General features: G+C 41.2%; 1 protein-coding gene across 5 annotated transcripts; it reads right to left on the bottom strand.

The window, feature by feature from the left end:
- Positions 1-656: 656 nt before the first annotated feature.
- PRRG4 (proline rich and Gla domain 4) lies at positions 657-23,911 on the bottom strand. Of its 5 annotated transcripts, none has more exons than XM_066251245.1 (6): positions 23,501-23,800; positions 23,060-23,184; positions 19,768-19,934; positions 17,934-17,982; positions 15,550-15,682; positions 657-914 (listed from the first exon to the last, which is right to left on the bottom strand). In XM_066251245.1, exons 2-6 carry the CDS (start codon positions 23,160-23,162, stop codon positions 800-802), a joined length of 567 nt encoding a protein of 188 aa, XP_066107342.1. In that variant the 5' UTR covers positions 23,163-23,184; positions 23,501-23,800; the 3' UTR covers positions 657-799. The 5 variants fall into 5 exon arrangements, with proteins under 5 accessions (XP_066107342.1, XP_066107339.1, XP_066107341.1 ...); XM_066251242.1 differs by lacking the exons at positions 657-914; positions 23,501-23,800 and adding exons at positions 4,709-5,324; positions 23,816-23,911; XM_066251244.1 differs by lacking the exon at positions 657-914 and adding an exon at positions 4,709-5,324 and having other exon boundaries at positions 19,768-19,931; positions 23,501-23,794.
- Between the last annotated feature and the right edge of the window lie 324 nt (positions 23,912-24,235).

The raw sequence follows: 24,235 nt of genomic DNA, 5'->3' as shown, positions 1-24,235 counted from the left end.
TTGGTGAGGTGTCTGTTCAGGTCCTTTGCCCATTTTTAATGTTGGGTTGGTTTCTTATTGTTGAGTGTAGGAGTTCTTTGTCTAGGTTGGGTATAGTCCTTTATCAGATGTCTTTCAAAAATATTTTCTCCTAGTCACTAGCTTGTTTTCTCAATCTTTTGATTAAAGTAATTTTATACGCATAACTCAACTGGATCCAAAAAATTTTAAAGTACTCTAATGTGTAACACAAAGTAATATTTAGTAATAATCAGGGCTATCTGTGTATGATACTTAATGTTTTTCTTAATCTAGAAGTACTGCTACTCTTATACTTTAGTGTAACATTACTATATTTTTTGATTTTTAAATTATGTATAGATGTAGTTCACAGAAATAAAGGAGTAACATACTATAAATCTGATGCAAAACTAGAGTAAATATTAAAAACATCTTAAAGAAAATAGCACTTTCATAACTGCAACTAGGTTATTTAACAGCCTGCTAGCTCCACTGGGTGAAAAATATATACATCACCATGTATATATTTCAAACATTGTTTGAAAACATGCATTATATTGTACACATTTTATTTATATAGTTATATGCCACTACATAGGGAAAAAGTATGTTTAATTAAACAAACAACACATTTATTTAGTATAAAGTTTATTCACATGTATAAAAAGTATCTATAATAGGAAATCCATTAAAACTAAAATGTAAGGTTGTAAGAAAATATGCATTAAAAAATGGGTTTCTTTTTCCAGATAGTGAAAATACTGATATATTTATATTTATACTGGATTGCCTTGAGCTATTAATCTGTTAGGAAAACATTTTTAAACAAACAAAAAATGTTGGAGGAAATAGACAATAGAGATGATTGAAGGCATCGATACATAATACGTGTTCCAAAATGCCATATTGGTGATCTACAAAAGAATATAGTTTTTAAAAAATACAGAAGTTCTAGATACTCATTTAATTGTATAAGCACCATGTGCAACATTTCAAATCAAAATAATAACTTATAAAATTTAATTCACATTCAATTAGAAAAATATGAATAGAAAATTGAGTTTTTGAACAGCACTAACAAATCTTTTCTCATTAATCATTCTCTTGTACATACAAGAAAAGCATACACATATCAAGTATCTGATAAACAGAAAAAAATGATTAGAATTTTACAGGCAAAGAGGAAACCAAAGACACGGAATATTTTTGTTCTAGCTTTTAATTGTTCTGAGTTTTCACCCACTGTTTTTACACAGAGGGAATATTAACAGATGGAAACTTTCAGTCAGATTTTGTGCTCTTTAATATTTTTCATTTTGAAAAGACAGCATTCCATGTAGAATTATCTATCCTACTGAAGGTATAACCTTATGAATGTGTATTTCTCTTTTTCTACTCCAATTTCCTTTTTTATATCCATGCTCCATTCATTTTGACTATAATAGAGGGGACAACTCATCTAACTAAACACAAAACTTTGTGTCAAAGTACATTTAATGGTTAACACCAATCATTTGCCTAGGGAAGAAGCAGAAATAAAACAGATCAATCAAACAAAAAAAAATCCACCACCAAAGATACATCAGGAATAGAAAGCGTGAATGAGACAGAAATATGTCAGTAATTTTACATTGAGATATTTCCCCTTCAATCATTATAAATATTTTTCAGTAATGGTTCTCATTTTCCTTACATATTTAAAGTGTTATGAGGTTAACAATGAATGTTTTACAAACACCAGTGATTCCACACTCTGAAGGATGAATTCTAGGTTCATTCATTATGCCAACTACATGATGGCATAGGACAAATCTCGGCTGCTGTGGAAGAAGGGGTGCCAACGGATTCTGGAGCTAGCTCTGCAGTTAGGTTCATCCATCAATGGGTATAAACGAGTTCATGAACTATTTCGTGTTAGCATTTAATAAGATCTATCATATCTTGTATTTTTATTCATCCTAAGATATATCTGTGTGAGATTACATATACTTGTATATATACATATATTATATGACAAATGCTTATAAATTTTCCATACCGATTTAGAATTAATAAAATCCTTGGGTTCCATAATTTAAGGTGGTTTAATTAAATAGGTACAAGATGGGTTTAGAAAAGTGTCCCTACTCATTCTAAAGCTAGTCTCACCAATATGTTAGATTTTGGACAAGTTATCATTCTGTGCCTTAAGTCTGATCGTTCCAAAGTGGGCCAAGTAGGTTGGCTCTGACCTTTGAAAGAGGATTAAAATAAGTACAAAGTGCAAGGTGCAATGTTACATGAGAAAAAGTGCTTATGTAAAAACAAGGTGTGACTAATAGTAAAAAAAAAATTTTTGAGAGTTTTTTTTTTTTAAGAGAGACAGACCAGGAAGGGAGAGGTGAGAAATATGAATTCATAGTTGCGGCATCTTTTTATTCATTGATTGCTTTCTCATATGTGCCTTGACCAGGGGGCTCCAGCAGAGCCAGTGACCCCTTGCTCAAGCCAGTGACCTTGGGCTCAAGCCTGTAACCATGGGATCATGTCTATGATCCTATGCTCAAGCCAGCAACCCTGCGCTCAAGCCAGATGAGCCCATGTTCCAGCTGGTGTCCTTGGGGTTTTGAACCCGGATCCTCAGCATTCTAGGCCGACGCTCTATCCACTGCACCACTGCCTGGTCATGTGAGAGAGATTTTAAAATAAATACATATATATATATATATATATATATATATATATATATATATATATATGAAAGAGGTAAGAGAAAGAGACAGAAACTGTCTCTACATGTGCCCTGACAGGGTATTGAACCCACAACCTTTGCATTTTGGTATGATATGCCAATCAACCAAACTACCAGGGACCAGGGATAATAGTAAAATTTTTATAGGTAATTTAGGTGGCTCTAAGAGGACCACTTTTCCTAATTGTATGAAAATGTTGCTAGATGATTACTTTGGGAAAAAGAGACACAAGAATCTAAAAGTACAATGTCTTTGGCAGTCTGTAATAGTTAAGGTATTGCTTTTACCTGCCTTGAGGAAAGACAAGTATACATATAGTAGCATGACTTATACTTTCTAAACATTTAATTTTGAAGAAATTATCAAATGCATGTGGGTCTTAGTCTCTCCTCTGTAAAAATTATAAAACAAAATAATACAACTTTACAAATTATCTTAATAGAAAAATTAAATGTCTGATAAAAACATAAAGAACAGACTTTTTTATTTCTCAGAAATATATTTTCTTTTTTCTCTCTTTTATTCTGGATCTCTTTATTAAATTTAATAGTTGTATTTCTTGAGTTCCAGCAGGGAGGAAACAAATTCACACATTTGTACACACTCACCCTGCATACACACTCACTCCAGAGGTTTATAGCTTGTGCTCTACTACATTCTTAAGAAGAGACTGGTCACATATATGATTAGAAGAGACAAAGTGTAAGTTAGAATGGTTACCTATGGCATTTTGTGTCCAGACATAAAGAGATACAAGGTGTTGCTGCTATCTTTACTCAATATTATTATTTTTTAAAATCAATCATTTTAATAGCAGAAAAGCAAATTACTTTTTCTAGGTTCTCGAGCCATTAGATAGAAAATTCAACAAGTTTTCAAGGTAAATAATTATATTTAGTTATATGTAGATAATTTAACAACAAAAAATAGGTGTGTCTACTCATCAATAATATAGGCAACTTAATCAAGTTCTGGTCACTTTTATTTATTTTTATTTTTTTTTGTATTTTTCTGAAGTTGGAAATGGGGAGGCAGTCAGATAGACTCCTGCATGCGCCTGACCGGGATGCACCCAGCATGCCCACCAGGGGGCGATGTTCCGCCCATCTGGGGCATTGCTCTGTTGCAACCAGAGCCATTCTAGCGCCTGAGGCAGAGGCCATGGAGCCATCCTCAGCGCCCGGGCCAACTTTGCTCCAATGGAGCCTTGGCTGCGGGAGGGGAAAAGAGAGACAGAGAGAAAGGAGAGGGGGAGGGGTGGAGCAGATGGGCACTTCTCCTGTGAGCCCTGGCCGGGAATTGAACCCAGGACTCCACGCCAGGCTAATGCTCTACCACTGAGCCAACTGGCCAGGGCTCTGGTCACTTTTAGATTTGAAACCTACTTATTTATTTGTTAGTACAACTCTTGCAAATCCTTGCCATTGCAATCCTCTGAAGATCTAACAACCTAGCAAGGTTATTTTAAAGATTACTGCTCCAACTCCTCATGATGAAATATAACTGATAGCAAGAGTTTACAACTAAAGCCAGCAAAATATGGTGAATGATATACAATTTAAAATATGAAACCTAGTGATTAGATTAAGGCCACCAATTTAAAATGAAATGTCAAATTTTGTTAAGTCCCTGCAACCAACAAGAAATCCTAATAGTCTGACCTGTGGTGGCACAGTGGATAAAGCATCGACCTGGAAATGCTGAGGTCGCCGGTTCGAAACCCTGGGCTTGCGTGGTCAAGGCACATATGGGAGTTGATGCTTCCAGCTCCTCCCCCCTTCTCTCCCTCCCTCTCTCTCCTCTCTCTCCCTCCCTCTCTCTTCTCTCTCTCCCTCCCTCTCTCTTCTCTCTCTCCCTCTCTGTGTCTCTCTCTCTCCCTCTCTCTCCTCTCTAAAAATGAATAAAAAAAAGTAAAAAATAAAAAAAGAAATCCTAATAGAGTGGGTCCAATATAATGACTTGGGATAATCCAATGATTAGGAATTCTTAATTTTAATATTCAACACAAAAAAATCTACAACTTTTATCTGCACAAAGGATACAGATATTTTATCAGTTCTAGCTATGACATCCATAGTACAGATATTTCTGGAACCGTCAAAATAAACAAACAAACAAAAAAAGTGCTCTCTTCTTAGCTGCAAGGATACAGAGTCTTAAGCTTCTTGTCAAGCTGGTAAGGATCAAGTTCAGGTCCAAGATGCTGATGGAAATCCTGTGGTGTAGTACTCATGCTTACTCCTCCTTTACTTCTTGCAGTTTGTCATAAAGGGCTGAAATGACATGTCTTCATGGTTTGGGGAAAATGAACCATTGAAATAACGAATCTCCCATACCACCAAGATGGCAAGGTGGGCTTAGTGAGATGGGAGCGACATAGACTTTTTAAACACCCTAAACCCTCTTGCTGGCCCAGGATATGGTGGTGGTGGTGAAACATTGTGCTTTCTGGTCAGTGCCACTGCCTGCTCATAAGACGGTAATCCTGTGTCCTCCACTGACGGCGGTGATGGAGACAAAACCGCTTCCTCAGGTGTTCTGAAAATGATGGAGGGGGCCTGCCTGCCCCTTCTTACGTAGGTGGCTGAAGAACTAGAGTAGAAAAGGCAGCATTTTTAGGTTAAGATGGCAATATTTAAAAATCCAACTGACTGGCACTGGCCGACTGGCTCAGTGGTAGAGTGTGGGCTTGGTGTGTGGAAGTCCCCAGTTCGATTCCTGGCCAGGGCACACAGGAGAAGTGCCTATATGCTTTTCCACCCTTCTCCCTCTCCTTTCTCTCTATCTCTCTCTTCCCCTCCTGCAGCCAAGGCTCCACTGGACCAAAGTTGGCCCAGGTGCTAAGGATGGATCCATGGCCTCCACCTCAGGCACTAGAATAGTTCTGGTTGCAATGGAGCAACACCCCAGATAGGCAGAGCATCAACCCCTACTGGGCTTGCTGGGTGGATCTCAGTCGGGCGCATGTGGGAGTCTTTCTGCCTCCCTGCTTCTCACTTCCAAAAAATACAAAAATTAAAAAATAAAAATAAATAAAAAGATAAAAATAAAAATCCAACTGACTATTGTTATAAATCGGAAAAAGCTAAGCACTATATGATTTCACACATAGTTAGGGTATAAAACTGAGAATCATGGACATAGATAAAAGTGAAGTGGTTGCCAGGGGAGGAGGCTGGGGAAGGGTATTAACAAGGGACAAAATACAGGGTGATGGAAAATGACTTGACTTTGGTGATGGGCACACATTGCAATCAACAATCCAAATGCTCTTGTTGATCAATGTCACCCCATTAAATTTAATTTCTAAATTAAAAGAAAAGTTGGACCCAATTTATTAAAATAATAAGTTTTCTAACAACAGAGTCTTGGTATAGTGGGAAGATAAAGAGTTTTAAAGTCAGACACGGGTATGAAACCAGATCCTGTCATTTCTTAACTATGTGACCAAAGCAAGATACGTAACTCAGTTTCCTCCTCTGTAAAATGGGGATAATAAAAGCTGCTCACAAAAATTAGGAGACATTTCAAAAATGAATATGAAGCAATAAAATATCCCCTAATTTTTGTGAGCAGTGTAGCTTCCTCTATAATAAGGACTCAAAACATGCTAATCCCCCCCTTTTCTCTCGTTCATGGACAAAACTCTCTCCAAGTAGGATGTGAAACCAAACCCAGGCTTTGTTGAAAGGCGAAGCCAAGGAAACTGATGCCACAGATAATCCCAACAGCTGAAGTCTGTCTCTCTCCTCTTTGCTTCCACGTCCCCAGTCCTGCTGGCTGGTGGACAGATCCCTCCTAAACAGTTCTTCCATCAAATCACTCTTCTCTGCAAGTCTAACCTGCAGCCTTTTTCCATTGAATTGAGTTCTAACTTCTGTGCCTCCCTTTCAAAGCTTCCCTTTTTCTGGCCTTGTCTTATTATTCAGATTTTACTTATTGATTTTAGAGAGAGCAAAGAGAGAGAAAGGGGGACAGGAGCAGGAAGCATCAACCTGTAGTAGCTGCTTCTCATATGTGCCTTGACCAGGCAAGCCCAGGGTTTTGAACCGGAACCTCAGCATCCCAGGTCAATGCTTTATTCACTGCGCCACCACAGGTCAGGCTGGCGTTGCCTTATTTTTCATACCTCTCTGCTGTTGCCAAGGTAGCCTCTCTAACACTCCTCAGTATGTGCAATGAATTCTGTACCCTCTTTGTGCTTCCCTTTCTCTTCCTCAGATTATGCCTTTTCCCCATTCCACTGATAATATATGCCCAATGCAAGTCCCACATTTTCACAAAACTGTGTCATTACATCAACCAGTGAAAACTGAAATGCAACATGGGTCTGGTGTTTTGAACCTTCATTTTTCCCTTTTCACTTGAGAATTATGAAATGATCATTTAAACATTGATCTGTTTAGATTGTGCAGTTGGCAGTCTATGAAGTATCTATGCATAAATTATAGTTATAGCTAATAAAATAATTAAAATTCATAGGGAATCTCCAACCTCTAGTCAATATTTACAATATCCTTCCCAACAAAAGACAGTTTAGCAGACCCAAAATTCTGTAAACTAAGTCAGTCAATTTGCACCTTAAAACACCCTTTCCTTTGGAGATAATAATGAGATCTGAAATTGGAGGGAAGGAAAGAAGAAAAGAAAAATATCTTGCCCTGGCTGAATAGCTCGGTTGGTTGGAGCATCGTCCTGTAGAGCAGAGATTGCCGGTTCTAACCCCAGTCAGGGCACATACAAGAACAGATGTTCCTGTCTCTTTCCTGCTTTCTCCCTTCCTCTCTAAGATCAATAAAATAAACATTAAAAAACAGAAAAGAAAAAGATCTATGTAAATCTAGGAACTGGATAATCAACTCCTTAACGGTTGAGAGGTGACTGAGAACATTACAAGTTTACTTAGGGAGCGCAACACAATTCTTCCCTCTGTCAGAAATCTGGAATGTTTTCCTGGTCACTTGCCACATTCATTAGCCTGTGACAAAAAGTTCTATTTGTTTGCTTATAGGGAACAGGACAGAAAGATGTTTTATTGAACCAACAAATTTTTCCATGTCGAGTTTGAAAATTTAAGATATCATATAAGCTTTCTTTTGTCCTCATTCAGAAAGTATGTCAGAGTTCTGGAATATGTGTTAAGCCAAGAATTTAATCCACTTAAAATATATTTAAAACTTATATAAAGCAAAGAAAAGGTATATATAACTATAGTAACCAATATAGTTTTGTTCATATTTGTTTGCCAAAATAAGAATAAAAGATGAATTAAAAGATATAGAAACAATATAGCAATTGTATCAGTCATTAAAAAGCTACACAGCTATTTCTTTTTTTTTTTAATGTTATATTATTGATTTCAGACAGAGCGGAAGGGAGGGAGAGGGCAAGGGGGGGGAGAGAAAGAGAGAGAGAGAGAGAGAGAGAGAGAGAGAGGAACATAGATCTGTTCCTGTATGTGTCCTGAGCCAGGATCAAACTGGCATCCTCTTCACTTTGGGATGATGCTCAAACTATCCGGCCAGGGCTACACAGCTATTTCTTACATATAGCTTTCTTTCTTTTTTTTTTTTTTCACAGAGCGAGAGTCAGAGAGAGGGATAGACAGACAGGAACGCAGAGAGATGAGAAGCATCAATCATTAGTTTTTCATTGTGGCACTTAGTTGTTCATTGATTGCTTTCTCATATTTGCCTTGACTGTTGGGCTACCGCAGACCGAGTAACCCCTTGCTCAAGCCAGCGACCTTAGGTTCTAGCTGGTGAGCCTTGCTCAAACCAGTTGAGCCCGCACTGAAGCTGGCGACCTCGGGGTCTTGAACCTGGGTCCTCTGCATCCCAGTCCGATGCTCTATCCACTGCACCACCATCTGGTCAGGCTTCTTACGTATATCTTAAATGACTGAAATCAGAAAGTATGTACCAATAACATCTCAAGGAAATGAATATCATATTATACCCATTTTACTTCATAAATAAGGAAAACTAAGAAATAAAAGATCTTGTTCCCCATTTTGTGGCATGCTTTTACAAAGGAATGAGACAAACTTTTCTGACAATGATCTTATTTTTTACTCTTTTTTCTCTCAAATATTTCCTCACCTTTTTCACATTTCTAAACTTACAAAATATAGAAAGAGAACAACTCCACTGAAAGAATTTCTTGGGACAATAGATGAAATGCACTTTAATAAGTATTTGAATATTAATCCCAACATAGGAAAATATTTGATATACCTAGTTTGAAATGTCCCCTAACAATCAAAAGGCTGCTGTCAGGATTAAAGTGAGACAACAGACATAAAAATGACCTGTGAACTGTACACCCTATATTCTACTAACGTTAAGTATAATTAATCTTTTTTAAAAAAATAAGAGAGGGCCCTGGCTGGTAGGCTCAGTTGTAGAGCACTGGACCGGCATGTGGAAGTCCCAGGTTTGATTCTAGGTCAGGGCACACAGGAGAAGTGCCCATCTGCTTCTCCACCCATCCTTCTTCCTTCTCTCCCCCCACCCCTCTCTTCCCTTTGCACAGCCATGGCTCGATTGGTTCTAGTGCATTGGCCCAGGTGCTGAGGTTGGCTCCATGGAGCTTCTGCCTCAGGCACTAAAAATAGCTCAGTTGTGATAACCAATGTCACAGATGGGCAGAGCATCAGCCCCAGATGGGAACTGCCGGGTGGATCCTGGTCAGGGCACATGCAGGAGTCTGTCTCTCTAGCTCCTCTCCTCTCACTTGGCGAAGAAGAAGAAGAAAAAGAGATATCTAGGCCCTGGCCAGTTGGCTCAGCGGTAGAGCGTCGGCCTGGCGTGCGGGGCAGCCAGGTTCGATTCCCGGCCAGGGCACATAGGAGAAGCGCCCATTTGCTTCTCCACCCCCCCCTCCTTCCTCTGTCTCTCTCTTCCCCTCCTGTAGCCGAGGCTCCATTGGAGCAAGGATGGCCCGGGCGCTGGGGATGGCTCCTTGGCCTCTGCCCCAGGCACCAGAGTGGCTCTGGTCGCGGCAGAGCGATGCCCCGGAGGGGCAGAGCATCGCCCCTGGTGGGCGTGCCGGGTGGATCCCGGTCGGGCGCATGCGGGAGTCTGTCTGACTGTCTCTCCCCGTTTCCAGCTTCAGAAAAAAAAAAAAAAGAGATATCTAGGGGCCTTGGCTGGATTGGCCTGGTGTGTGAAAGTCCCAGGTGTGTGAAATTCCCAGCCAGGGCACACAAAAGAAGCACCCGTCTGCTTCTCAAACACCCCCCCCCCCTCCTTCCTCTCTATCTCTCTTCCTCTCCCACAGCCAAGGCTCCACTGGAGTAAAGTTGGCCTGGGTGCTGAGGATGGCTCTGCTCCGTGGCCTCCACCTGAGGTGCTAGAATGGTTCCGGTTGCAACAGAGCAACGCCCCACATGGGCAGAGCATTGCCCCCTGTTGGGCTTGCCGGGTGGATCCCGGTCGGGCACATACGGGAGTCTGTCTCTCTGTCTCCCTGCTTCTTACTTCAGAAAAATACAAAAAAATAAAATAAAATAAAATTTAAAAAAAGGAAAAAGAGATATCTAGGGTTTTTATTTTAATACATAGAAAACACATGTAATAATGACACCACTTTGCTCCTTCTGTTTTTGAATTGTACTTCTAACCTCATGTGGGAAAAAACCAAAGGTTTTCAGAGAAAAAAGGCATAAGGTAAGATGTAGCGGTTTAGAAAAGTAGAAAAATGAAGAAAAACACGGGATAAAATAAGAAAATGTCAAGCATGAGGACACTGAACAATGGCTATGCTGCCACAGACCTTGAGTGGAATTATTAAACATGAGGGCATGCATAGACCTTTTTGGAAATACATTATAAATGGAGTGGAAAAGGAAAAATAAGACATGAAGAGTATTCAAAAAGAAACTTTTCCTATTTCTTCACTAACCTGTGACTCTACAGCTTGTGGAGAAAGCCCCACTGAAAAAAATCTTTGTTGCCTGACCAGGCGGTGGTGCAGTGGATAGAGCGTCAGACTAGGATGTGGAGGACCCAGGTTCAAAACCCCGAGGTCACTGGCTTGAGCATGGGCTCATTCGACTTGAGTGTGGGCTCTCTGGCTAGAGCATGGGATCATAGACATGACCCCATGGTTGCTGGCTTGAGGCCAAGGTCTCTGGCTTAAGCAAGGGGTCACTCAGTCTGCTGTAGCCCCCACCCCTATCAAGGCACATATGAGAAAGCAGTCAATGAACAACTAAGATGCCGCAACGAAAAATTGATGCTTCTCATCTCTCTCCCTTCCTGTCTGTGTGTCCCTATCTGTCCCCTTATCTGATTCTCTCAGTCTGTCAAAAAAAATATATATATTTTTTGGTCAAAAGTCTTCAAAAAAGGGAAAACCTCACCCTTTCCCTGTCTGTTAAGTAAGGGGAAATTAAGAAGTCACTCAGCTTAAAAGATGGTGGTTTAAGAAAATTCAATAAATTCTTCCTTACTTTGTTTCATTACTCAGATTTTTACAGGATTTACAGAAGTCTCTTAACAAACTCCTTAGTCCATGCCCACAGGTGATTAATGCCTCAAGGAACCCTGTAGGAATTCCAGCTTCAGGATAGAATGACAATGTATGTGGCCCCTGTCCTCTGCCTCTTTGCTAACGTATCTTCTTTCGGCACCCTTACCGTGGCCATCCCCCCAGGCTCGGTCCTTCACCTCTGTTCTCTCATCTCTCAGAACTTGCCTACTTATCATGGCTTCAGCTTCTATCCTCCAACAGAGGAATCCTGATTCTACATCTGGTGCCCTAAACTCTTACCTTTCCAATAAAGAAAAAATATATATTGTGGTAAAATATATTTAACTTCAAATTTTCCATTTTAACCATTTACACATATACAATTTAGTGGTATTAATTATATCCAGAATGTTGTGCAACCATCACCATTATCTATATCCATAACCTTCTCATCACCTGGTCACCATTATGCCCTTGTTCGCTTAGTTTCAAAGTGTGAACAGGGGTGTATAAGCATCAATTTTGGATAGCCTGTCCAGTAGTGCCTTTTCTTAAGTAATATTCTTACTCATCTGTATTTTTTGAGAAGATAATATAGAAGATATTGACTTTTTATTCCTTTAAATATATTTAGGTTCTATTATGCAAATAATTACAGCTTTTGTGAATATTTATGAAGCTTTATTAATGTGCTATTATCTTCAAGTGGTAACACTTATATTTTATTAATATTCTTTTTTTATTTTTTAATTTTTTTTTTTTGGTATTTTTCTGAAGTGAGAAGCAGGGAGGCAGAGAGACAGACTCCCACATACACTCTACAGCAGTGGTCCTCAACTTTTTTTGGGCCACGGACCGGTTTAATGTCAGAAAATATTTTCATGGACTGGCCTTTAGGTGGGACGGATAAATGTATCATGTGACCGAGACAAGTGGCAAGAGTGAGTCTTCCAGAGGTCTCCAAACTTTTTACACAGGGGGCCTGTTCACTGTCCCTCAGACCATTGGAGGGCTGCCAAATACAGTGGTCCTCTCACTGACCATCAATGAAAGAGGTGCCCCTTCCAGAAGTGCAGTGGGGGCTGGATAAATGGCCTCAGGGGGCCGCATTGCGGCCCGCGGGGCATAGTTTGGGGATGCCTGTGGGCATCTGGTCATTTTTTAAAAATAAAACATCGTTTAGACTTAAATAAATAAAACAGAAATAATGTAAGTTACTTATTCTTTCTCTGCGGACCGGTACCAAATGGCCCATAGACTGGTACCAGTCCACAGCCCGGGGTTTGGGGACCACTGCCCTACAGGGACCCACCTGTCATGCCCACTAGAGGGCAACGCTCTGCCCATCTGGGGCGTTGCCTGTTACAACCAGAGACATTCTAGCACCTGAGGCGGAGGCCATAGAGCCATCCTCAGCGCCTAGGCCAACTTTGCTCCAATGGAACCTTGGCTGCAGGAAGGGAAGAGAGAGATAGAGAGAAAGGAGAGGGGGAAGGGTGGAGAAGCAGATGGGCGCTTCTCCTGTGTGCGCTGGCCGGGAAATCAAACCTGGGACTTCCACACACCAGGCCGTCGCTCTACCTCTGAGCCAACCGCCAGGGCCTGTATTAATATTCTTTAATTGATTTTGAGAAAGAGGAAGAGAGAGAGAGGGAGATGAGAAGCATCAACTTGTACTTGCTTAACTTTACAGGTATTGATTGACTTACGACCTATGCAACTTACGGCCATTCGACTTTACGACCACAATCGCTAGCTACCACTGCTCCGTGTCTGGCAGCACAAGCGTTGCCCAGCTGGGCATACGACAGTGCTGGCCAATAAAATGTTTCTTACATGTTTACATATTTTGATATGTTTTGCAATTGGGAAAATGTTTCCTATGGTATTTTTTACACCTGTATTTTGTATTTTTGTATATTTTGCAAATATTAAACCAATTGTACTGGTAATGCAGTGTTTTACTTAAACCTGATCAATGTAAAAATAAGGAACAAATTGGTGTAGAGATGATACAAATGGCATAAGATGAACAAAGAAAATTATGATATATAATAATAGTTAAAGAAAATTATGATAAAATATGACTTAAAGATTTTTATAACATCATTTCACAGTACTGTACATATAGCCTACTCAACTTACGACCAAATCGTGTTACGACCAGTCTGTCGGAACCAATCGTGGTCATAAGTCGAGCACTAGCTGTAATTGCTTGCTTCACTTTAATTGTTCATTGATTGCTTCTCATATGTGCCTTGATCGGGGTGGCATCAGGGCTCAAGTCGGTGACCGTGGGGTCATGTTGATGATCTCACACTTAAGCTGGCAACCCCTCACCCACGCCAATGAACCAGTACTCAAGCTGGCGTCCTCAGGGTTTCAAACCAGGGACCTCAGTGTTCTGGGTGATGCTCTATGCACTGTGTGACCACCAGCCAGGCATTATTAATTTTTATTTAATTTAAAGGATAAGTAAAAATAACTGAATTTAAAAGCTAGGTATGTTTCTATTTGGGTGAGCCACATGGCTAGATCTGATATCACTGTGACTCAGAATAACTATGGGACCTCTTGCTCTCAGAATAAAGGGGAGACACTGGTATCTGCCTCCAGCTCAAGGAGGAAATATTGAAAAGTCAAGCTGGTCTGATTTGTGGTGGCGTAGTGCATAAATGCTGAGGTCACTGGTTCAAAACCCTGGGTTTGCCTGGTCAAGGCGCATATGGGAGTTGGTGCTTCCTGCTCCTCCCCTCTTCTCTCTCTCTCTTCTCTCTAAATCAAATAAATTTTTTAAAAATCTAGAAAAAAAATTAAAAGAAAAAAGAAAAATCAGGCTGAGATCTGTGAATCTTCCTATGTTCTTCTGAAGGACTTTAGAAACAGCATTTTAAAAAATGTTTACTTTATTAATTTAGAGAAAGAGAGAGGGAGATAGAGCCAGGACATCAGTCTGTTCCTGCATGTGCGCTGACCAGGGACCCAACTGGCAACCCTGCGCTGCGGGAAAACGCTCTAGCCAACTGAGCCATCTGGCCAGGGTGAAACAGCAGTTTAAAGCTTTTTTATTTGTGTTAAATTAGGCAACCAAACAGCTATCATAGACTAGAGGAAACTGGGGACACATGACAACTAAATGTAATGTACTCTCTTGATTGGAAGCTAGAGCAAAAAGAGGGCAATAATGAAAAAGCTGGTAAAATCAAAATGAGGCTTGGAGTTTAGTTAATAGTAATGTACCAATGTAAGTTTGTTAGTTTTACAAATGTTCTATGATAAAACAGTGAGGGACGACTGGCCTGGACAGGTGGTGTGCAGTGGATAGAGCGTTGACCTGGGATGCTGAGGACTCAGGTTCAAAACATGGAGGTCGCCGGCTTGAGCACAGGCTCATCTGGCTTGAGCACAGGGGTGCCAGCTTGAGAGCATGGTCATTGACTTGAGAATGGGATCAAGAGACATGACCCTATGGTCACTGGCTTGAAGCTCAAGGTAGCTGGCTTGAGCCCAAGGTCACTGGTTCAGCTGGAGCCCCCCCGCCCACCAATCAAGGCACCTATGAGAAAGCCATCAATGAAAAATTAAGGTGCTGCCACGAAGAACTGATGCTTCTCATCTCTCTCCCTTCCTATATGTCTGTCCCCCCTCCAAACCAAACCAAACCAAAACAAAAAAACAATGAGGGATGACTTTGGATGCTGAGTACATGATTCAGAATGCAGATATGTTTTACTGAGTTGTACACTTGAAACCTGTATGGTTTTATTAACTAATGTCACCCCAATAAATTAAATTAAACATAAAATATATAGCCTGACCAGGTGGTGGTGCAGTGGATAAGATTGTCGGTCTGGAATGCGGAGGACACCAGTTTGAGCGCGGGCTCATCTGGTTTGAGTAAAGCTCACCAGCTTGGACCCAAGGTCGCTGGCTTGTGCAAGGGGTTACTCGGTCCACTGTAGCCCCACGGTCAAGGCACATATGAGAAAGCAATCAATGAACAACTAAGGTGTCGTAACAAAAAACTAATGATTGATGCTTCTCATCTCTCTCTGTTCCTGTCTGTCTGTCCCTATCTATCCCTCTCTCTGACTCTCTGTCTCTGTACAAAAAAAAGAAATTATATATATATATATACATATATATATATGAAAAAATAATGAAGTAAACTGGGTAAAAGATATATGGTACCTCTTTGTGCTATCTTTGCAACTTCCGTATATATCTAAAATTATTCCAAAATAAATAGTTTATTTTAAAAACAGGCATCCATTTTTAAGCCATTTAAAAATGACAGTACAGAATATATAACAGTGAGTTAAATATTTTCATTGATACTTACCCTGCATGCCTTTGCCTGTTATACTTAGTGATACAAATATAGTAACCAAGTAATCCAAAAATAACCAAAAATACTCCAGCAGCAATTATTCCAGTCAGAAGGCCCATAACATCAATTTTCTCTCTGTTACCACCTTAAGAAAAATCATTAAAATAACATAAATATAACAACTGAAAAGCACTACCTGCGGTTTCAATAAATTTAACCCTGGGTCTAAGCATAGTATTAAGCATCAAATAATTAATATTGATTTTTTAAAATAATAATCTTTGAGATAGACATATGACCTGAAGAATTTCTATTTATTTAAAAAAAAATTTTTTATCGCCCTAGCCAGTTGGCTCAGTGATAGAGCATCGGCCTGGCGTGTAGGAGTCCCGGGTTTGATTCCCAGCCAGGGCACACAGGAGAAGCGCCCATCTGCTTCTCCACCCCTCCCCCTCTCCTTCCTCTCTGTCTCTCTCTTCCCCTCCCGCAGCCAAGGCTCCATTGGAGCAAAGTTGGCCAGGGTGCTGAGGATGGCTCCATGGCTTCCACCTCAGGTGCTAGACTGGCTTCAGCCGCAATGGAGCAACGCCCCAGATGGGCAGAGCATCACCCTCTGGTGGGCATGCCGGGTGGATCCCTGTTGGGCACACACGGGAGTCTGTCTGACTGCCTCCCCACTTCTCACTTCAGAAAAATACAAAACAATTTTTTTAAATCAAATTTATTGGGGTGATATTGGTTAATAAAATTACATAGGTTTCAGGTATACATTTCCATAATACATCACCCATATATTGTATTGTGCATTCATCACCCCAAGTGAAGATTTTTAAATAACACTTCCTGAAAGCCTGAGTTATGGGTTTTTTTCTTTTAAATAGGTCATATTAAATGGATAATACTCAAGACAACATGGAGCCCTGGCCAGTTGGCTCAATGGTAGAGCGCTGGCCCAGTGTGTGGATGTCTCCAGTTCATTTCCTGGTCAGGGCACACAGGAGAAGCGCTCATCTTCTTCTTCACCTTTCCCTCTCTTGCTTATCTCTCTTTCTCTCTCTCTCTCCCTCACCACCCCTCCTGTAGCCATGGCTCAACTGGAGTGAGTTGGCCCCCACTGCTGAGAATGGCTCCATGGCCTTGCCTCAGGTGCTAAGAACTCTATTGCTAAGCAATGGAGCAGCACCCCAGATGGGCAGAGCATTGTCCCCTAGTGGGCTTGCCGGGTGGACCCCATTTGGGGCGCATGTGGCAGTCTGTCTCTCTGTCTTTTCTCCTCTCACCGAATAATAATAATAAAAAATGACAAAGTGGGCTAAACATAAACTGTTCCACTAGACTAGTGGTCGGCAAACTCATTAGTCAACAGAGCCAAATATCAACAGAACAACGACGGAAATTTCTTTTGAGAGTCAAATTTTTTAAACTTAAACTATATAGGTAGGTACATTCCTTATCAAGGTAGCGCCAGCACGTGGTATTTTGTGGAAGAGCCACACTCAAGGGGCCAAAGAGCTGCATGTGGCTCGTGAGCCGCAGTTTGCCAACTACTGCACTAGACATACTTTGCTATTAACCACTAAGAAAAATGTATTGAGCAACCCTAGTGTAGCTATGGAGTCTAGTCTCTCTATAAAGTGGGGTCCTACCTAGGGGGAATGAAAGAATAACAGGCAAAAGACCCACCTGACTAAAAGCCTGCTAGGGACGATCAATATAGATAAAAGACAGGATTGTCCCGCTCTAGACATTCCTTCTTTCTGGCTAACAATCTTAACTTGCCTAGTCGCATACATATTCCATTCACTTGTAATGGTGAAAAGAGAAGACAAAAAAAGAAATAAAAAGAAAACAAAAAAGAAATAGTTTGCTACTTGAAACCAATGGAGTACAACTTTTAAATTCTGTACAAGTCTTGACTTAGCTGAGCTGTTTAAAGACGTTTTAAGCCTATTATCTCATTTCCCCAGTATCTCACCAAACTTGATTTTCAGTGTGTAAATAGATGAATATGGCCTCTCTGTCTTAGCTAGCCCAGAGTGTAATTGAGAAACCTTCCTTAAATTTACAAGCTAAGTATATTGAGCAACAACCAAACTCAAACAGTGAAACTAAAATGTATTTTAAAAGAGAGGTTGTGGCCTGACCTGTGGTGGCGCAGTGGATAAAGCGTCGACCTGGAAACGCCGGTTCGAAACCCTGGGCTTGCCCGGTCAAGGCACATATGGGAGTTGATGCTTCCAGCTCCTCCCCCCTTCTCTCTCTCTCTCTCTTTCTCTGTCTCTCTCTCCTTCTCTGTCTCTCTCTCTCCCCTCTCTAAAAATGAATAAATAAAATAAAAAAAATTTAAAAAAAAGAGAGGTTGTGGAAAAACATTATTTAATCAATTCTTGTCTTACCTGATTTTGTAGCTGGTCCTTTAATCGAATATTCCTGCCAAAATGCAATCTAAAAGAAAAGTAAAATTTCCAAATTTATTTAATTTCTTTATTATCATTTCATTTGGCCCCAAGGACCTACCTAGACTAGAGGCGGTACATTTTTGGCATGTGCCACAGGTAGGAAACCAGTTCATTCAAGCTAAAGGGTGTGACTCACTCTAACTCTAAAGAATGGCCATGCACCACTGTTTCTCCCAACTCTGGAACTGGTCAGTGGATCACTGCGAATGCCCCCTCTCTGCCGCTGCACCATGCTGTTTCCCTTCACCTGCCCAGAGTTCCCGCTCAGGCATCAGGGGAAAGAGTGGAGAGTTGGTGAGAGTACCAGAGGTGGAAGCGAAGGCAGGGGACTCATTTTTGAAAATGAGTCTGAATTTTCCTATGCTAGGTTTGCTAGATTTTATTGAAAGGTATTTATTGATTTGGAAAGACATCCCTGAGGCTGTGGAAATTCAGTGTTACTTAAGAGAATGGAAGCCGATTTTAAGGAACCATGATAAAATTATAAAATGGGTCTGTGAAAAGCAGAATAAAATCTCAACAGGCACCTTACAAACTGTAGACTTTCTTCTCCTCTAATGTAGGCAGTAGATATTAGCACAGAGGTTGGGCACAGTTTTCTTGGGGGAAAAAACTAAGTTCCATTAATACCTACAATTTGAATGATACCTTCAGAGGGTCTTATTAACCGAACAAAAAAATGGAACTTTTGAGGAAGGGTAAAAGGAGCTGTCGTTATTTAATCTACAAGAGTAAAGAATTTGGGTCACTTAACATTCTTCAGGAATATGCCAGATTATAACAAGGACAGTGCTGTCTGTGTTTAGTACCTTTTCAAGATTAACAAACAGAATTTAATTATATTTTAAGGTAGAACTTCTAAAAGTTTCTCCCTTAAACTAAAGATACACCAAACAATAAACTCCTGAGTGCAGGGACTATATATTTTGTGTCCTCAGTCTCTAGCAGAGCACTTGGCATGCAGCAGATTGTCAATACTTGATATATAAACAGTAATCAAAAAGGTTAGTTCACTGGCCCTGGCCAGTTGGCTCAGTGGTAGAGCGTCGGCCTGGCGTGTGGGAGTCCAGGGTTCGATTCCCAGCCAGGGCACACAGGAGAAGCGCCTATCTGCTTTTCTACCCCTCTCCCTCTCCTTCCTCTCTGTCTCTCTCTTCCCCTCCCACAGCCAAGGCTCCATTGGAGCAAAGTTTGCCTGGGTGCTGAGGATGGCTCTGTGGCCTCTGCCTCAGGTGCTAGAATAGCTCTGGTTGCAACAGAGCAACGCCCCAGATGGGCAGAGCATCGCCCCCTGGTGGGTGTGCCAGGTGGATCCGGTAGGGCGCATGTGGGAGTCTGTCTGACTGACTCCCCATTTCCAACCTCAGAAAAATTAAAAAAAAAAAAAAAAAAAAAAGGTTAGCTCACTGATTAAAAGAATAAAATTGCTCTGAGTCTTGAATGATTAAAGCCTGTGTCAGAGAACTAACTCAAAGTATATTGTGAAGTTTAATTCACACTGCTTCATGATTGTTTTGAATATAAAAACCATTAAACATACAAAATTACATCATAATCGATAACTGCTAATTACTAAATGCCCAGTCAATTAAGTACAAAGCCAAGTCTTAAATTAAAACTTATTTGCATTTTAAGAAAGTAAAAAAAGATAACAGGTATAGAATACTAATTTTATTTAAAGCAGAAAATCTCCAGTGACTTTTGGAAAGTGCCATTTTCTTAAGTACGATTTAATCAGTTTCCAGACAATTAACATCATCAACTAAATTACCGTTTTATCTTCATCCACAAAAATCTCTTTGGCTTCCTCATAATTACAAAGTTCTTCATTGCACTCTCTTTCTAGGTCACCAGCAGTGAAGAGCTCCAAATCAAATCTGTTATACAGCAAGCGTCTATGTATGAAAGAGGTTGCTTCTTCTTTTGATGTAAACACTACTAAAGAAATAGAAAGATTTCAAACTTATAAAAAGAAGGAAGAAAATTCCTGTTTAAAAAGTAAAAAGAGTGAATAGTTCTCTTGATGTGGTTAAATTACATCAAACTTTCTGGAATGGTTTTCAAATCTGACAAAAAAGACCAGTGTGATGAAATATTTCTGTTCTTTTTTCTCCCTCGTCTTCTTGTCGATTTTTATGCTTTCACCAAATGCCAACAGAATGAATATTTTTTCAAGTCTCCATCGTCTCTCAATGGGATTCATGCAATGGCCCTCTAAGGGGTCTCCTTGCTTCCCCGTTCCCCGCCCACAGTCTGTGATCAACATTCTGTTGTAGCTACACACTGGGTTCCAACACACCCAGATAGCTCCTGCCTTTGTAGTTGCTGTTTCCTCTGAATAGAACTTTCTTCTTTCAGTTTGTTCTCTTACCTCCTTAGGATTTTGTTCAATATCACCTTAAACCTCCAGCCCCACCTGCCCACCTCTGGCACTCCCTATTGCTACCGTAGTGTTTTTCTCCAGAGTACTGATTACCATCTAGTGTTTGTTCTGTATGTTTACTTCATTTATTACCACTCTGTTCCTCTCTCTAGAAAGAAAGTTTCATTAAAGCAGGGCTGTTGTTGTTGACACGTAAGAGGTGTTCAAAAAATTACTTACTACATGAATGAATGAAGTCAGCTTTCCTATTGTGGAAGGAACTCTTGCACCTAAATTCTATCAGTTGCACCGATTCATTGGTATAGTCTGGCGTTACTCAGCTTGGCAGAGGCTTAAAATAGTAAACCAGTAATGTAGTAACTCATAGCTTGTCAAACTTAGCTATATTTACTACATGAAATCTAATTTAAGAAAGGAAAATTAGAAATCTGCTTCTGTATTGCTACTTCTCAGATTTGCCCAGATTTTTATATTTTATTGCCTAAAAAAGCAGTGCTCAGTTTTTCCTTGTCAGTCTTCTGTTTGAGTAGGTTATCTGAGTTACAGAAATGCCCCCGCCCTCTGAATGGCACTCAATAAAGCTACTTTTAATTTGAAGGCACTACAAAAGATTCCTTTTGTAATAAACATTTTCATTGTTCCTGAAGTGACATTTATGCCAGTAAAAATTCTCACCCCTGTATTAAATATCCCTTCTAGAGGCCATTGTTTGCCACTTCCCTGACTGTGAAAGTTCCAGTTCGGTCAGTGATTGACCTTAGACCTTCAGTGCCTCAGCAAACTTTTCCCTGCCTCCCTTATGGTATTAGGAGAAACGTCCTTTGTTGTTTGGGTTCTTAATAATTCTGAAAGTGCTTATAATTGAAAGCAGCTTACTTCCTTGCCTCTGAAGCATCCTGAACTTCCACGAGAGATACTATTTTCCCTCTGGCCTTTGCGCTTTTGTATCTGCCCTCTCAGATTCTCTACCCATCTCCATTTCTCCTGTTTTAGATCACCATAAGAGGCTCTCTCTGCATTCCACTGTTTCAGACCCAACAACCCAAATATTTCATTCTCTTCCTCTCTCCTGTCTCCCCATGTTTTCTAAATAAATTCCTTTTAAGTCATTGGCCTTTATTAGAATTTAAGTGGAGGTCCCTTATTTTCCTAGTTACTTTTTGTCTTCCCATTTATTATATCTTGTTTGCAGATAGAAAGCATTGGCTTCGGGGCCATATAACTCTTCCAAGGCAGTTACTGCTACTCACTCTTCGCTCTGCTCTCCAGGTCTGTGTTCCTACCTCTGTCATAGAGTTTATGCAGATTTTCTGTTTATACCCTGGCTCCCTGATCTATGGAGAGACCCTCCAGGGCAAGGATTACAGTCATTTCTAATTCTATGGTACCTAGCACAGGGCCTCACACAGAGTATGTGTTAATAAAGTGGTTATTAACTGAATAAATCGGCTTTTTAAATATACAGGATTCCTCTTTTATACTTCCCACAGACATCACCAACCTTTTATACTCAACTATGATATCTACATTCCTTCTAGAGTTTGTGATGTTCTTGAGTGTCTTTTTGTCTTTGTTGTGTTAATGAATGAATACATTCACAAGTATTCTGGGGATCAGCATCTGGTCCCACAGAGAATGGAGTCCATGAGTGGACTTACACATATGATACAACTTGAGATGTGCCCAGAAGGATCTCCTTCCAAAATCTATCCTTTTCCCACTAGCTAGCCTATCCAATTGCCTAGAATTCTGCCATCAGGGTTCGATTCCTTTGGATTAAGATAATTGCCCTACCTTAAAACACACACAACTCCTAGAAGGTTTAACACACTAAGCTATATTAATCATTAATAAGTCATCCAGGACTATTAGTGTAACAGATCCTTCCCAAATGAAAATGAGCTGAGAACATGATCTGATGAGAAGAGATAAGAGACAGGAATGTGTGGAGAAGTAGATCCAAAGTACTAGCACAGGGTAGGGAAGCACAGTGACAAGGCAGGGAGGTGATACTGACAACCAAAGCCATTTTTCTTTCCTTTTCTGTTTTTTTCTAAGTTAGGCTCTTAAAACACCGGCAGGAATCAGTCTGTGAATGACCCGGAACCCACAAGGTATAGGATTCCAGGTTATCAAGCCTCAAACCTAATCTCACAACCAACTGACTATATCCAGAGATTCAAAAATCAAAAAGGACCTCAGAGACCATTCACTCCTCACCCCCATTAGTTTACCCATGAAGAAATTCAAGCTGAAGGGCATTAAATTATATGCCCAGGGTCTCAACAAGTCCAGACTAGATCTTGGACTCTATATCTGTCCAGGAAGAAGAACAAATAATTATGCTCATTATAATTACCACATAGCCTCATCTAAAAAAAAAAAAAAAAGGCACTCACTGATTTTAGAAGTCGTAATAGGTTCTCCATTCAAGTTAACCACAAACCAGGTCTTAAATATATGTTTAATTAAAAGCAAGTCGCATAAATTTGTATAAGTTGCACTTAACAAACCACAACATTAGCAAATAAACCACAAGTTACACCAAAGAATACCTTAGTGCTTCTATGATTGACGAGGGCATGTAATTTCAAATACTATGCTTTCTAGTTTGAGATCTATAATACTTGGCCTGGGGTTCCAAGAGGGTTTTCTGGGAAAATGAAGCCATACTTATTACCTTCTTTCCCCATATGCCTAGACTCCTCTGGATTTCTTGTGCAATGAGGAAACGCCAAGGTAGCTATGGGCAGTTGGTTGAGTAGAATCAAAAGTGTAAACATAGTCCAGCAACGGTCAAACAAACTGAAACAAAAAAACCAGAAAAACATGTCAAAAAATAAAAGCCCTTCCGTCACCACTTTTGAGTTTCTGAAGGAACTGAGTCACGGACCTGTTGTGCTCAAAGCCACCAGACAACTGTGCCCCGCGCTCGTTTTCGGTCACCTGCGTTCCATCTGCGCCTTGAGAGTGGCGCCGAGAGAGCCTGGGGACAAATGCCGCGCCCCGGGACTCTGCCGACCGCTGAGCTCTGCCTCGCGTTCGAATCGAACCCCAATCTACGGTGGTGGCCCCTCCAGGTAACCCATTCCCCGCCCGGGCCAAGCCGCCAGCGGCGCACCTGCTACTCCGAGAGCATGTTTCCGCGGCTCCCGAGCCGGGGCCTTGTCGTCGGGTAGTGCCTGCGGCCGCCAGACCCTCCGTCTCGGCGCCCCCAAAACCTGGCGACGCTCTCGGCAGGGCCGCGGCGGCCCCCGCGCTTGGACCGAGGAGGCGCGTGGGGCGCGCGGAGGGAGCCCTGGCCGGCCCGGAGACGCGCGCGCCAGTACGTACTGCCTAGATCCCGGGAGGCTGCCGAGCGGCTCAGCGTGGAAGGGAGGCGGCGGCTGCCTGGGGAAGCACCTGGCGGCGCCACTCCTCCCGGGGGCCGGCCTACCTGCGGCGGGCGGGCAATCGGCGAGCGTCGCCACGGAGTTCGCGCTTCGCTTTCGCACTCTCCGAACCTTCTGCCGAGAGCCGTAGGCCAACTCGCCCTTCGGCTTCCCGTTCTGGCCCCGCCTTGGCGCGCGGGTGGGGCCGGTTTGATCTCGGTTGTAGACCCAGCTATTTCTGTATTAAGGGAGAGGGGAGTATTTTCAGTGCTCAGTACTTACGTGAGCGCCCTCGGTGCGTCCGGGACTTTTCGCTTTGGGTTGCACTAGGCTAGGGAAATGTCTTGTGATTACCGTGAGTCAACTGTTCTCAACGGGTGATCCGGAAACGAGAACAAAATATGTATTGGGGGGGGGGGGGAAATATATATATATATAGGAGAAAAGTCACTTTATTAATAATATTAAATGGGAAGTGACGTTGA

This window comes from Saccopteryx bilineata, chromosome 1, assembly GCF_036850765.1.
Source record: "Saccopteryx bilineata isolate mSacBil1 chromosome 1, mSacBil1_pri_phased_curated, whole genome shotgun sequence".
Taxonomy (NCBI): Eukaryota; Metazoa; Chordata; class Mammalia; order Chiroptera; family Emballonuridae; genus Saccopteryx; species Saccopteryx bilineata.
The sequence above is the reverse complement of the archived record's forward strand: the minus strand, read 5'-3'. Positions and strand labels throughout refer to the sequence as shown.